The sequence below is a fragment of the Coccinella septempunctata genome, chromosome 1 (assembly GCF_907165205.1).
Source record: "Coccinella septempunctata chromosome 1, icCocSept1.1, whole genome shotgun sequence".
Classification (NCBI taxonomy): Eukaryota; Metazoa; Arthropoda; class Insecta; order Coleoptera; family Coccinellidae; genus Coccinella; species Coccinella septempunctata.
The window spans coordinates 381,526-395,855 of record NC_058189.1 but is presented as its reverse complement, the minus strand read 5'-3'; the positions used below and the strand labels follow the sequence as shown (position 1 = coordinate 395,855).

General features: G+C 35.1%; 1 protein-coding gene across 3 annotated transcripts in view; it reads right to left on the bottom strand.

Annotated features, from left to right (window-relative positions):
* LOC123316792 (discoidin domain-containing receptor 2-like) overlaps positions 1-10,565 on the bottom strand; it is a 321,074-nt gene extending 310,509 nt beyond the window's left edge. Inside the window, exon 1 of one of the 3 annotated variants that reach the window (XM_044903031.1) lies at positions 10,343-10,565. Coding sequence is in view for 2 of the 3 variants with exons in the window: in XM_044903047.1 (XP_044758982.1) it covers positions 5,794-5,876 (83 nt within the window). In the remaining variant the exon portion in view is untranslated. Of the gene's footprint in view, positions 1-5,793; positions 5,955-10,342 lie in introns of those variants that run through there. The other 2 variants (XM_044903047.1, XM_044903023.1) reach the window with 2 other exon arrangements.
* Positions 10,566-14,330: the final 3,765 nt, after the last annotated feature.

The following is a 14,330-nucleotide window of genomic DNA, read 5'->3' as shown; positions in this document are numbered from 1 at the left end:
ACATGAGCATCCCGATCAGATAAAGATGATTTGTAAGAGATCACTCTGAAGAGATTGTTAGATAACAAAAATGTATAATTTACGTTTCCTCTAGCTCATTTATGAATTTATGGTCTATTAATAGCCGTTCGGGATGCGCTCAATGGATGATTTAGAGCTATGGTACCCTTATTTGTCAATTGTCACTTGTCACTTATCTTTGGGGAACGAAACAGGTTTAATGCATTTGAATTTAGAACGCATAATGAAAGATAGAAGTTGGAATGTTCTCCTCTCGTTTATGACATGGTGACCATGTTATTGAATTTTTACATTTGAAATGGATAAAACAGATTATGCCTACTCCAATATAAGTTATACCATAATTGACTAATATTAGGAAGTGATGTGGACAATACTTAATGAAAATCCATAATTTCAAGTATGGGACTGTGGAAGGTGACTACGACATCGCAAAAACGAAACAAAACATAAACATTTGGCTGGACAATCAATGGTTCAGTTCATCGGATTAGATGCATCAGGTCACTTTTGAGAGAATCATAATTGTTGTATCGTGCAATTTAGGGTGAACAAAAAATGTTGAAAATCGAGGCAGTTTCTTGAAACTGCTTATGTAAGTTATGTTAAAAAAGTGCTATGATTTTTCCCCATTTCATCCCATTTTTACGACGGTTGTTGAAATGTTCGAACAAGAAGATTGTGATGCCTATCGCGAAAAAATTCGTGAATAATTTAGACCAATTTTATTGGTGAGATTTTGAAGTATTATTCTATTTTTCACAATTGTGTCCTAAGTCTCTTCTGTCAGTTGGTATCGAAATGAGCCATTTAATAAAATCGTGTAAGTTACCAAAAAATAATGAGAACAATTCGGCAATCCTAAGTTTCCATTTTCATTACCACGTAAATATCGAACGAGTCAATATCCTAAACGAAAGATATCGATTGAAATTTATTCTGGGAGGAATCTGCATTCCTTAATAAACTTTTTAGGGTTTTCACTCCCAATCTCTGAAACAAAATCAATTAAAAATGAAATCAACGATTTGCTCCTGCGTAAATTCTTGCACTCATTTGTCAGGAGCAAATTAACTAGAAAAAACTGTTTAATTTTGAAATTACCGGATGACAGCTCCTTCCTCAGTAAATTGATCCAAATATGATTCCTACCGAACAATTTGCCAAATTATTATCTTGATCTAATAGAATACACGTAGACTCTCTAATCTTTCGTTTATAATGGTCTAGTTCCGTCATTAAAATTTTAGTGTTGTTTCAATCCATCATGTGGTCTTCCGTATTAGAACAAATATGATCTGCGATCTGTGATCGATTAATTTCTCTATTTTTAATATTATTTTTATGTTCGCGTTTTCTTATTTCCAGAGGTCTGGACGTTTCACCTGTATAAGTTTTACCACAAATACGGGGTATGTTGTAAATACAATTTTTTGATTTTTGTTCTTCGTTCAAAGGTTTAGTTTTCGTTAATATAGATCTTAAATCATTTTGCGTTTTAAAAACAGTTCGTATGTTGAATTTCGAACCGATTCTTCTTATTTTTTCTGAAAGGCCATTAACATAAGGAATTACATTCAATAAATTTGGTTGTTCTTGACGGTTTGTTGGTTGTTCCTGATCATTATTACGATTTTGGTTAGTCATTTTTTTCCACTGCTTTGCGATAATTCAGCTAACAAACGATCTAGGACCTATTTCAATAATCATTTCCAATTTTTTTTTCAACTTTGTCATTTTTGTTGTATCTATAGGTGATTTTTGGTAAAACGCTTCATTTCGACCAGTTCTACCTTCAGTTGAAAAAAAAAGCCTCACCTTCAAATACACCCTGTATAAGTGACCCTGAGATGAACTGCTAAAGCCACCGTGACTCCTCTTCCACACAATAAGTCGCCATCTCTTGGCGACCCCGCCAACCCATCTCCACCCCATAACGGATAAAATTATATAGCGAAGAAACAAGTTGAACCAACCAACATCGGAGATTACAAGAGAGCGGTTGAGACCGCTTCGAGGAACTATTCGAGGACCTCTGAATCCAGGACCGCAGCAGATAAGAGGTCGAAAGGAAGTCGTGGGAAAGTTTCAATAGTACAAAGTACCCCGTATCGACCTTCCGAGGTGAAATTTGTAAGCTATCTGTGTTCGATTTCCTCCGCAGCAGCTATGACGAATGGACCTGGGGCTGATTCAAGAGGGGCACTCGAGAACTCCGAACTTCTAGGACAGAATAAAATTGACCGTTCATATTGGGGTTTTAGGTAGCAAAAAACGCACAATGGAAGATTGACGATGGATAAACCTAACGGGGGCCTTGTTGAATCGGAAGATGGACGAATCGGAGGAGGTGCTGAAAGGACCGTTATCTAAAGTAGTTTGTGGAGATCGGCTTATTGCTCGAAAATAACAAGGCATCTTTTTTCTAAGATGTAAAATAGAATTTCTACTATGTGAATTGCGTAGTGATTTTTACCTGGTAAACAAATATTGTATATCGGGAAAACTGTCGAGCATAAAAAGTTATTACGAAAAAACAATTTTTCAAACGAAATTATTCTGCGTCTGGCTTTTAAAATTGAATATTGTAGAGAATTTTTTTTTTATTTCAACTCCCAATTTTACCCAAAGTGGCAAATATTTTTTTTTTCATAGTGTAACCAGTCCGGCCCTTGCGGTCGGACCTTTCGAGAACCAGAGCGGTCGAGAGCTTCTAGAATAACCGCGAAGGTACCTGAATGTTTCCGGCGCCTATATAAGCCCAGCGGAGGAGCAGGTAGAAAAAGTACAAGTATAGTTACAGTGCAAGCGACTAGTGGAAATAAATACGAGTGGAAATAAATAGTAGTGAAATAGTTAGTTTGTGAGTTATAAGTGTATTAAGTGTAAATAAATAATTTTAATCAGTTGGACGTTTTAATCAAGCGAAGAAAACGTTACAATAGTTTCAATACTGAATTCCAATATTTACAAAAATTTAAAAGTTTCAGATTTATTTCGGGCAATTTAATTCAGAATTACCTACCTTGAGCAAATTCAAAATCGAGAGCAGGAAATTTTTCTATGGATATAACGAGTTTTTCCGAATTTCTACTTAAAATTTCCTCAATAATGATGAAATGTGGACATAATTATTGTCATTCTTCATAATAAATCCCCAGAAAAATTTCATCAGATAAGTTATCTTATGACCGTCTAGCATCAATTAATTTTTTGAGAGTGTATTTTTACTTTTGGGAATTCATGGATTTTTTCTAACAACAGTCCCTGGCCATATTATTAGACGCATTGATTCGATGCAAAATCTCAATATTGAATTATTAAATTGAATGTATATGTTACATATACTTCATCTGTAAATGGTTTTCACATATAATATATCATATTCAATAAAAAAATATTGATTTATTGATGATTAAACATGAAATTCTAATATTTTGCTGAGCCACCCTGTGTAGCTATGAGAACTTCATACTGTCAATGCAAAATTGTTCGGTTTGTTGCATTCGAGGATAATGATTTCATATGTGGATTATCGAAATAACGTCCGAACCTGCAGAATGCAAGACGTCCATTGGAAGACATAGTACCGATTCATACTTAAGTACTAATACTATAATACAACATCAAAAATAAATGCCGAATAGAACAATTTAATGAGAGTCGTAGATAAAACTGACATACTGTGGAAATGAAATTGAAATATTCTGCTTTTTCCTCGGTAAATATAAAAAAAATCCTCAGTGCGCCTAATAAACTGGCCAGGGACTGTATACTATCAAATCAGCAGAAATTTTCTTCAATAAAGTGAACATACAAATTTATTACGGAATACCTATTATGATACCAGAAACTTTTTCAAACTAGTTCCTGATGCAGAATATTTTCCATAGATTCCAAACCTGACCTCAGATTTGTGATAACCATTTCCTGTACCTATCTGCTGATGCCAAGTATTCAATAGGGCAGATTACATTTTTTTTCAAAATTGAAGAATCACTCAGTATGTCATTAATGAGTTTAGATAACTGTATATGGCATATATTGGCAGTCCCTATGACCCCGTTTCGTTGATTTCAAATTCCGGCAGCCTGTATATTCACATTTATAATTTATTAAGAATACAAGAAATACGCAAAAAAGATCCAAATATATTGTAGAAGAAATGTTTCGCCCATCTCGAAAATTCCTTCAATCAGAATACCAATTTTAAATGAAGTTATATTATAATAGAATTAATCAAAAGAGAATTATTTCCAAAGAAAGCAAGGGTCTCAAAGAATGGCTTTGAATTATTATCTCAAAACATTCCATAATAAAGATCTGTTAATTTTTAAATTCTGTAGCTCTTTGGTACTTGATCAATTCAAAAAAAAACAGCAACGTTCAATTCAGAGGTGTGTGAAAATAGGGTAATTGTGATGGGAGATGAAAATAGCTTAAACTATTTAATGAACTCAAATTCATTACAAATTTAAAACAACAAAAAAATCGAATATAAATATTCCTCACTAGATAAGCAGTTATCCAACGTTTGTATTGAATGAATCAATTCACATTTTATCTGTTTATGGTTTTTTTTTTTGAAGTATTTAAAAGCTTCTTTCAATTGGTATGCTATGACGCAACTACATATCTCAAGCTTGGCTTTTTCTTTTATCAGGGTGTATTTGAAGGTGAGGATTTTTTTCAACAGAAGGTAGAACTGGTCAAAATGAAGCGTTTCACCAAAAATCACCTATAGAAAACTTTCAAAATTACAAAGTTGAAAAAAAAAATTGTAAATGATTACTGAAATAGATACTTATACGACCTTAGACCGTTTGTTAGCTAAATTATCGCAGAGCAGTGGAAAAAAACTTATCTCCTGATTCGACATATTGGCTCGTTCGATATTTACGTGTTCATGAAAATGGAAACTTAGGATTGCCGAATTGTTCTCATTATTTTTTAGTAACTTACACGATTTTATGAAATGGCTCATTTCGATACCAACTGACGGAAGAGACTTAGGACACAAGTGCAAAAAATAGAATATTACTTCAAAATCTCACCAATAAAATTCGTCTAAATTATTCACGAATTTTTTCACAATGGGCATCACAATCTTCTTGTTCGAATATTTCAACAATCGTCGTAAAAATGGGATGAAATGAGGAAACATCATAGCACTTTTTCAATATAACTAACACAAGCACTTTCAAGAAACTGACTCGATTTTCTACATGTTTTTTTCACCCTAAATTGCACGATACAACAATAATGATTCTCTCTTAAAGTAACCTGATGTAACTAATCCGATGAACTTGATACTGAACCATTCATTGTCCAGTCATATGTTTATGTTTTGTTCCGTTTTTGCGATGCCGGAGTAACTCTCCACAGTCCAGTACATGAAATTCAATGAAATTTTGTTGAACTTCTAGGGGTTGTATCTCAGCCATCTTGGATATTTTATATAGACAATTTTTGGCGAAACGACTTATTTTGATGAGTTCTACCTTCTGTCAAAAAAAAAGCCTCACCTTTGAAAACACCCTGTAAGAAATAATATGAAATATTCTCAAATCGTTTTTTCGAAACAACTTATATCAAGGAGCTACTTTCATAAGGTTTTTCTCTCTTATATTGCGTCTTTCCTCTCTGGGTCATCTAATTAATTTGAAGATAAGACTCTAGCCTCGTATTTGTAAAGAACCATCCCATGAATACAGGTATCATGTTTTCATTACTTATAAATTTCTACATTCCCTGTTAAATAAAATTCTGTACCTCGGTAAGAAACAGCAGCTATCAAATTCCTGGCTTACAAACATCCGGATGGAGTTCCAGAGAACACGAGCCTTATGAGTCATAAATTATCGTAACTTTTCTTCTTCTTGGTCTCGCCGCTGCGACCTCCTTAAAAAATAATGGAATTAGGATTCGATGAATGCCCTCCCTGCCTCCCATTCATAATACAAGCGTACGTGCCCAGCCTGACGAACGAGAAAAAGCTCCATTATAATCATGTAATTAGAAATACCAACTACGGGTAAACATCGCTGCGAATCTGAAACCGGCAAGCACATCGGAAAAGAAATTTGTATTCGGGAGAAAATTTGCTCGGGAGAATAAAGGAGAGATTGGAGAACCGATAGGGTCCGCTGAAAGGGCGGTCGGTTTATTTTTGTCTCGTCTCTTATTAGAGTTTCGCCAGATTTTTGAATTTTGAAGGTCCATTCAGCGGGGACAAATTCGTGCTTTCCTCGTTATTTCCATATCGATTTCCGAGGAGACTGTTTGCCTTACCGACGAAACCAACCTTGTTTGAGGTTCGAGAGGGTACATAGAAAATCGCCCAGAATTTGATTAATTTGATCCCTGAAAATAACACGAGATTATCGATTTTTGATACGAATTTCGCTGAGGTTTTTCGTTTTTCGTTTTTCGTGAATAATCGTGAATATTGGATCATTATTTCCAAAAACTACGCTTATACAAATGACAAACTAAACGACTCATTTATTTCATTTCCGCATATTGAAAATACTTCATATTGATCTTCAGTGATTTTCTTGGTTTCTCTGATTTTATATTCAAGAAGAATAAGGAATATCTTTCGAACTTGAAACAGATTATACGATTTTCACAAACTGAGTTGTTAAATCACGACCCGTGTTTCGCTATCACAGTAGCATCTTCAGGTGGGTACTTTTGGTGAACTGTCACAGATTTAGCTAGTTAGTCTGAAAAAAATTTCTTTTACACGAAGAAACTATACTAGTCTTATGTCCAGAAGTTTCAAACTGACACGAACATAATTGTTATAAAGAAAAGGAATTGATAGACCATTGAATAAAAATAATAAAATTATGCCACTGAATACAGTGATGTCAAAAAGGATCAGCAGAAGGCCAAACGTGAAGATTAACGATGGTTTTCAATAAACTATCTATCCTTCGTTTCAGTTACTGACGATGAAAAGTATTCTGAAACCTATTTACAGATAATCATATATAAACTATTTATTTTTTATTCCTGCAAGTATTTTTATAACTTGAGAACACATGTCACACACACATTTTTTAGTGCTTCCATTTGTACATATACTTCATTCAAATTTATTTGAGCAGTCGGTTGGCCATGAAATAATTTTCTCAATTTTTTGTAACTAGAACGAAGCTAGGTTGGCACTCATGAAATGTCGTTAATGTCATAACGCCGTTGCCACAACTAATATCAATTTTTATTACGAAAATGCCGAAAGTGATTGAAAAAAGAGACAGGGTATCAGGAAGTGCTATTTAGAATTCAGGTCCGCTCATTCAAATAGTTATACCTTGATATTCTAAAATCCACAATACGTCAGACGGTAGCGAACATATTCAATGTAAGAGAATTTATATAATGATTCATTTGAATCTAAACGACTTATATTTCAGCTGGATATTTCCACAATCAGAAAAATTGTGAATGAAGAGGATGACAAAGAATTTCCTTCTATTGGGAGACCCAAAAAAGTGGTGGCATTTGAGAATTTTATGTTTGAGTGAATTAATGGGAAAAGTTTACTACAGGATTTTCGATAAATGTCATCGGAGAATAAGTTCCCTAAAATGGATTTTTCTATTTTTCATTTGACTTGTCCTATACAATGTAAATGTCTTAAGGTACTAATAAATACCTAATTATTATTATTACATCAATGTATTAAGATGAATAGCCACAAAAACGCGCAAGTTGCCCTGTTACTTGTTTATTCATGTGAAATTTTTGTTCAAAGGTGAAGTTCATCTTAACTTGAAACTTCCTTCAATTCCTTTTACTTATATTGATGCAAGATGATTTTTGTTGAAGAATTTAACATTCTTGTAATTATATGTTAATTCCTTCGGGAGATACCCATTCCCAACCACTGCATCATATGCATTTCATCTTCGGGTTAATATTTTTGAAATCTACAAATGATGTAAGCCAAAGAAGATAGCCAACATTAACTCTCCTCAAGCTAGTGCATATTATGATATTATACTGATCTCTTGTATTTTCCATGCAAATAACTGGATTTGGTATGCCTTCAATCAGTTTGTATAAACTTCAATTATGTTCGTCATTCGACATTGTGATAAAGTACGTAATAACAGAAACATTTACGTAGAACGGGCAACATAGCGTTGATTTAAAACCCAAAAATGTTTTGACAAGCTTCATAACCCCACATTTTCGTACTGTACAGAGTGAAATGTGTCAAATTTCCATGGCCAACCGACTGCTAAAATAAAAGTGAATGAAGTATACTTTTGCGAATTGATTTATCATTGAGTTCGTCATAGATATGGTAGTTTCATATCAGATTTAATCAACTTTTATGTACCTACTGCAGCGTGGTGTAAGTTTGATATACATGAAGGTTTATTCAGAATATATGTTGTTCAATTCAGAATATCTCTTTGAAAGAGAATCCTGAGTATTTCTGACATGACTAATTTTGTTGAAGGTAAGTAAAGCATTCGATCTGGAAATAATAGTGCATGGAATGAAACGAGTATATAGGCAAATCGATTTTGTTTTTGGTTTCGTCGGAGTCTGCATGTAGTGTTTAAATTATTATTTATTACACCAATGAAGTTAATTGAATCAATCACGAACGAAGGTGAGTTATCGAATGACTAGTACGGATCTAGAGATCCAGAGGAACAGCCACTGTTGTGACGCCTGTGCCAGAGGTTAGGTCGAAGGATAAGGTGGGTTAGACGATTGCTGATGTTTTGATATTTGATCAGGCTTCGTTAACATGTCCTCAGGCACTTCCGGCACATGTTTATGAAATTTGACTATATGCTGTCCATCAAATTGCATATAGAGACCGAGAGCAACATCTGTTTATAATTTTGAAACACAGAATTTCGTTCATAGTTACTTGTTTCCTATTATGTATTGTCTTCATTCAAGGTATCATTGTTTCTGAGCAGTTGGCGATATATTATTGGATGAAAACCATGGATTAACTTCTGTAGAAGATAGAGAAACAGGATTTAACGTTAAATTATTTCAGGACGTGACTTTAGAGGTGAAAAAGCTATATCTCATCCTAAAAATGCGATCCTCAAGCATGAAAAACAACAAACAACAACAATAATTTTTATTTTACTGAAGTTGGATTGGGAGGAAAATTTTGATGACAGATGTATTAGTGAGATGATTTATATCAACCTACATGATCATGTAAATTCTAGGATGAATATCCAGGCAGTTCAATTTAATGTTAATCAGTAAGTATGTACTTAGAAGTCCAAAAATTCGTAATTTTGATGTTTAAGGATTCACAGTTCTGTGTGGATGCCGGCTGTCGTTGTACCCGATGTATTGTTGTTTGTTGTTTTTTATGCTTGATTCTGTCATTCTTAGTCGTTTCTTGTTGTGGTGGTATCTTGAAGATTTTATTGATGAATTTGTTGTTTCATTCATGGTTTTAGTTTGTGACAGTTTAACTAATCTTACATTCCTCTAACGGTGTTCTCCGAATTGTTATGTGAACAACACTGAACAGCATTTAACTTGCGTGTGTGAATTTCTTTTAAGTATTTGTCTGTAATTTATTTGTTCACCTTGCAGCCTTGAAGAAGTATATGGACGAAACATCGGTTTTGTTAAAAAGTTGTTTAATTAAGTGGTCCTAACCCATATGAAAAATTTTTTCATTAACTGAAATTTATTTCTGATAATTAGAAAAACCGTTAGGCAGGTGACACTCAAATTTTGTACCAACCTCCAGAACGTTATTTTAGCTACAAGTAGGTACTGTTTTTTTTTAATGTGGCTGAAATATTTTTTTCCTGGGAGACTTCAGTATGTAGATAATTGATGATAGCTTTGGTTATGGATTTGAATAAACGCGAAGTAGTTTATTTTTGTGTTTTTTTGCTCTTTTCTTCAGAAACTTTCGGAGAATAAAATGAAAAGTCAACCGAGACGTCAGAGAGTACTTATATGTAATTCTCTGCAATTATTTCCACCACTGGTGAAAATTGTACTTTTTATGACAGTAGGTAACAAATTTATTTTGGCATAATAAAATTCTATCTGTAAAATTTTGAGGAAATGATCACAGCTTTTTGGGGGTCATGATGAAGAGGCACTCTAACTACCCCAGGAGTGCATTCTACGATCTGTGTTGTCTGTTAATCTCTTAATAAATATGGTTTCAATATTTCATGCGTTTAACATTGAAATTCCTCGAATTAAGTTTATTTTTAGCCTAGGAGTGATTCCAAGTTGAACCCTTGACTTAACAGATGCACCTGAAAAAAAATTCGATTCGAAACTGACAAAGTTGTACCTTGTTCCGCAAAACTTTTCCCGAATTTTTCGGGGGCGCAGTCTAATGAAACGGGCCACTCCGAAAAAATCCAGTAGTCCTAGAGCACGGATCACAACATAACCTCGACGAAATGTTCGAACTTTAACGTACGTATTGACAGCTACAGGTCACGCGATAAACACGACTTATATATCCCTCATGGCAGAGCACCCTAAGCAGTCGGCACGCGACAATACGCGGTTCACTCCCACGCACGACTACGAAGGATCGTGGAAGGAGCGCGACTGGCACCGTGGCGCGAACTCACTGCGCCTGTATATTTCCAGATGGCCACAACAGGAGTATTTCCTGGCGATTTGATACTTATCCCTTCAGCTTTCCGTCTATACGACTTTTTTTCATTCATCATTAGTGGGACGCGAATAGTTTAATCTCCGAATCTAGACCCTAGGCACACACGGCGAAAAAAAACGGGCAAGGCTCTCTTTGTTGCTTTAAAGAACTCGTTCACACGACCGAAGCCAATCGGTGCGGTGGTGGGCTCGCTAATCCGCACATTGAAGGTATACTTCATTCAATTTTATTTTAGCAGTCGGTTGGCCATGGAAATTTGACACATTTCACTCTGTATAGTACGAAAATGTGGGGTTATGAAGCTTGTCAAAACATTTTTGGGTTTTAAATCAACGCTATGTTGCCCGTTCTACGTAAAAGTTTCTGTTATTACGTATTTTATCACAATGTCGAATCTCTTCGGAAAATATGTGACGAACATAATTGAAGTTTATACAAACTGTTTGAAGGCATACCAAATCCTGTTATTTGCATGGAAAATACAAGAGATCAGCATAATATCATAATATGAACTAACTTGAGGAGAGTTGATGTTCATTATCTTCTTTGGCTTACATCATTTGTAGATTTCAAAAATATTAACCCGAAGATGGAATGCATATGATGCAGTGGTTGGGAATGGGTATCTCCCGAAGGAATTAACAGATAATTACAAGAATGTTAAATTCTTCAACAAAAATCATCTTGCATCAATATAAGTATGTAGAAGGAATTGAAGGAAGTTTCAAGTTAAGATGCAACTTCACCATTGAACAAAAATTTCACATGAATAAACAAGTAACAGGGCAACTTGAGCGTATTTGTGACTATTCATCTTAATACATTGATGTAATAATAATGTATTTATTAGTACCTTAAGACATTTACAATGTAAAGGACAAGTCAAATGAAAAATAGAAAAATCCATTTTAGGGAACTGATTTTCCGATGACATTTATCGAAAATCCTGTAGTAAACTTTTCGCATTAATTCACCCAAACATAAAATTCTCAAATGCCACCACTTTTTTGGGTCTCCCAATAGAAGGAAATTCTTTGTCATCCCCTCCATTCACAATCTTTCTGATTGTGGAAATATCCAGCGGAAATATAAATCGTTTAGATTCAGATTCAGATGAAACATAATATAAATTCTCTTACATTGAATATGTTCGCTACCGTCTGACGTATAGTGGATTTTAGAATATCAGGGTATAATTATTTGAATGAGCGGACCTGAATTCTAAATAGCACTTCCTGAAACCCTGTCTCTTTTTTCAATCACTTTCGGCATTTTTGTAATGAAAATTGATATTAGTTGTGGCAACGGCGTTATGACATTAACGACATTTCATGAGTGCCAACCTATCCCCGTTCTAGTAACAAAAACTTGAGAAAATTATTTCATGGCCAACCGACTGCTAAAATAAATTTGAATGAAGTATACATAGAGTGCGGTATCAAAAAGCTTTAGACTTTTTTTTTTATTTCTTCAACTTTTCGCTTCTTTCAACACCGTAACTTCAAACCCTTGATTTTGAATAGAAATGGGGGGTGTTGCGATAAATAATTTGTAAGATCGTATCGATTACTATCTGACACTAAAATTTGGTTTCAAAATATCCATCGAGAATGAAATAACAGCGAAAATAGTGAAAGAGGCAATGTGGAATTTATCTCAAGAATATTATTCGTATCCTATACATTTCATAGGTATCTAGTCTGAATCCCAGTGCGGCTTTCGACCAAATCGAGGTACTGTGGACCTAATTTTTACACTGCGACAGTTGCAAGAGAAGGCCCATGAGCATCAATCAAGGATCTATACAGCCTATGTCGATTTAAGCAAGGCCTTCGACTCGGTGAATCGGAGAGCGCTATGGAAAGTCATGGAACGCCTTGGAGTACCAGAAAAACAGTGTGCAAGAGCCTTCATACAAACAACACCGCTAGAATACAGCATAATGGGCTATACAACCGACCATTTCTCAACCAAGTCTGGAATAAAACAAGGCAACGTGTTAGCAAAGAGTTGATACTCTTTGGTGTTAGCGCCTTTACTGTTCAATATTTTCGCCATAGCTGTCTCGATAATTGCTGACATGAGTATGAATGTAAGAGGTATTGGAATAAGATTCAGATTTGATGGAGGCCTGTTTAACCTGAAGCTCCTCAGAGCAAAAACCCATAGACAGTTTATCACGGAACTTCAATATACAGACGACTGCGCAGTTATCGCTAGCAGCTCAGAGGATCTACAGATAATGTTGGACACCTATTAACATACATACGAAGCTTTGGGCCTTAGACTCAATATTGACAAAATCAAAGCCCTGGTTAGTCCGCCAGAAAACAGATATCAGCCTGATGGATGAAACTCTAGAACAGGTCGAGCAGTTCAAATACTTGGGAAGCTTCATAAATACTAGGGCTAACCTGGATACAGAAATACACAATCGTATCAATTCGGCATCACGGGCATTCCGGAAGCTAAAGGACAGAGTGTTTCAAAATCACGACCAAAACAGCTGTTTATAAAGCCATGCTCCTTCCAACGCTTCTTTACGAAGCGAAAGCTGGACGCCCTACAGGCCACATTAAACAGCTTGAACAAACGCAACAACGTCATCTAAGACAAATAATGCACATCAGATGTTTCACAAAGTTTCAAATGCAGAAGTCTTGCAGCGCGCGAGTTGTACAACAATTGAGACTCAAGTAACGAGAGCCCGACTCAGATGGAGCGGCCACATTCTGAGGATGCAAGACACAAGACTTCCCAAAATAGCTCTGTATGCCGAATTCATGGAGGGAGCTCGGAAACCAGGAGATCAATAAAAGCGGTTTAAGGATATACTGCATCAATCCCTAAAATCAGTTAATGCCAATCATACCTGGGAACAACTAGCATTAGATAGACCACAGTGGAGGTCTATAATGGAGACTCGAGAAGAATACAGCGGCGGCCAGATCTGGTTGGTGACTATCCATGCCAGGAGTGTGGAAAGATCTGTAGATCGCGGCTGGGTCTCTTCAGTCACAGTCGCAAGTAGCCTTAGAAAATTTAGGGTTTGATAGCACCGATTTTTTTTCAATCTCTTTGTAGGTTTATTCTCGGTAACGGGATACAACAATGAATTAATAAATGAAATAAAGGTTGTGGAGGTCTGGTTTGCAGAGCAAGAAGAAACATTTTTTTGAAAGGTCTAGAGACGTTGCAGATTCGCTGTAAAAAATGTATCCAATTAAGAGGAGAATATGTTGGGTAATAAAATATTTTGACATTGAAATTTTGTTGGGTTCTATAGTACGGGTAAGAACTTATCTAAATGGAACCTTGTACTAAATTCACATTTTCAGTCAAAAATTTAACAGGTCAATAGTCTGATGAAACGAATCGTTTATTCAATCATCAAGAAGAACAATCAAGAATTTTGTTTTCCTCATGTTTTTCTTGTAGTTTTCCAATAATACAAATGATCTAGGTCCGTAGTGGGATATTTTTCAACGACAAATTTTCCAACTTCCATTATCCAGAAAATTTGTAGAGGTAATTATGGTAAAACGGTTTATTTTGTACAAATCTTCTTTTGTTGAAAATAAAGACTCACACATTCTATATTTGTGAATGTAGATACATTTCGTTCAACAGTTCCCATGAAGTTTAACGGGCG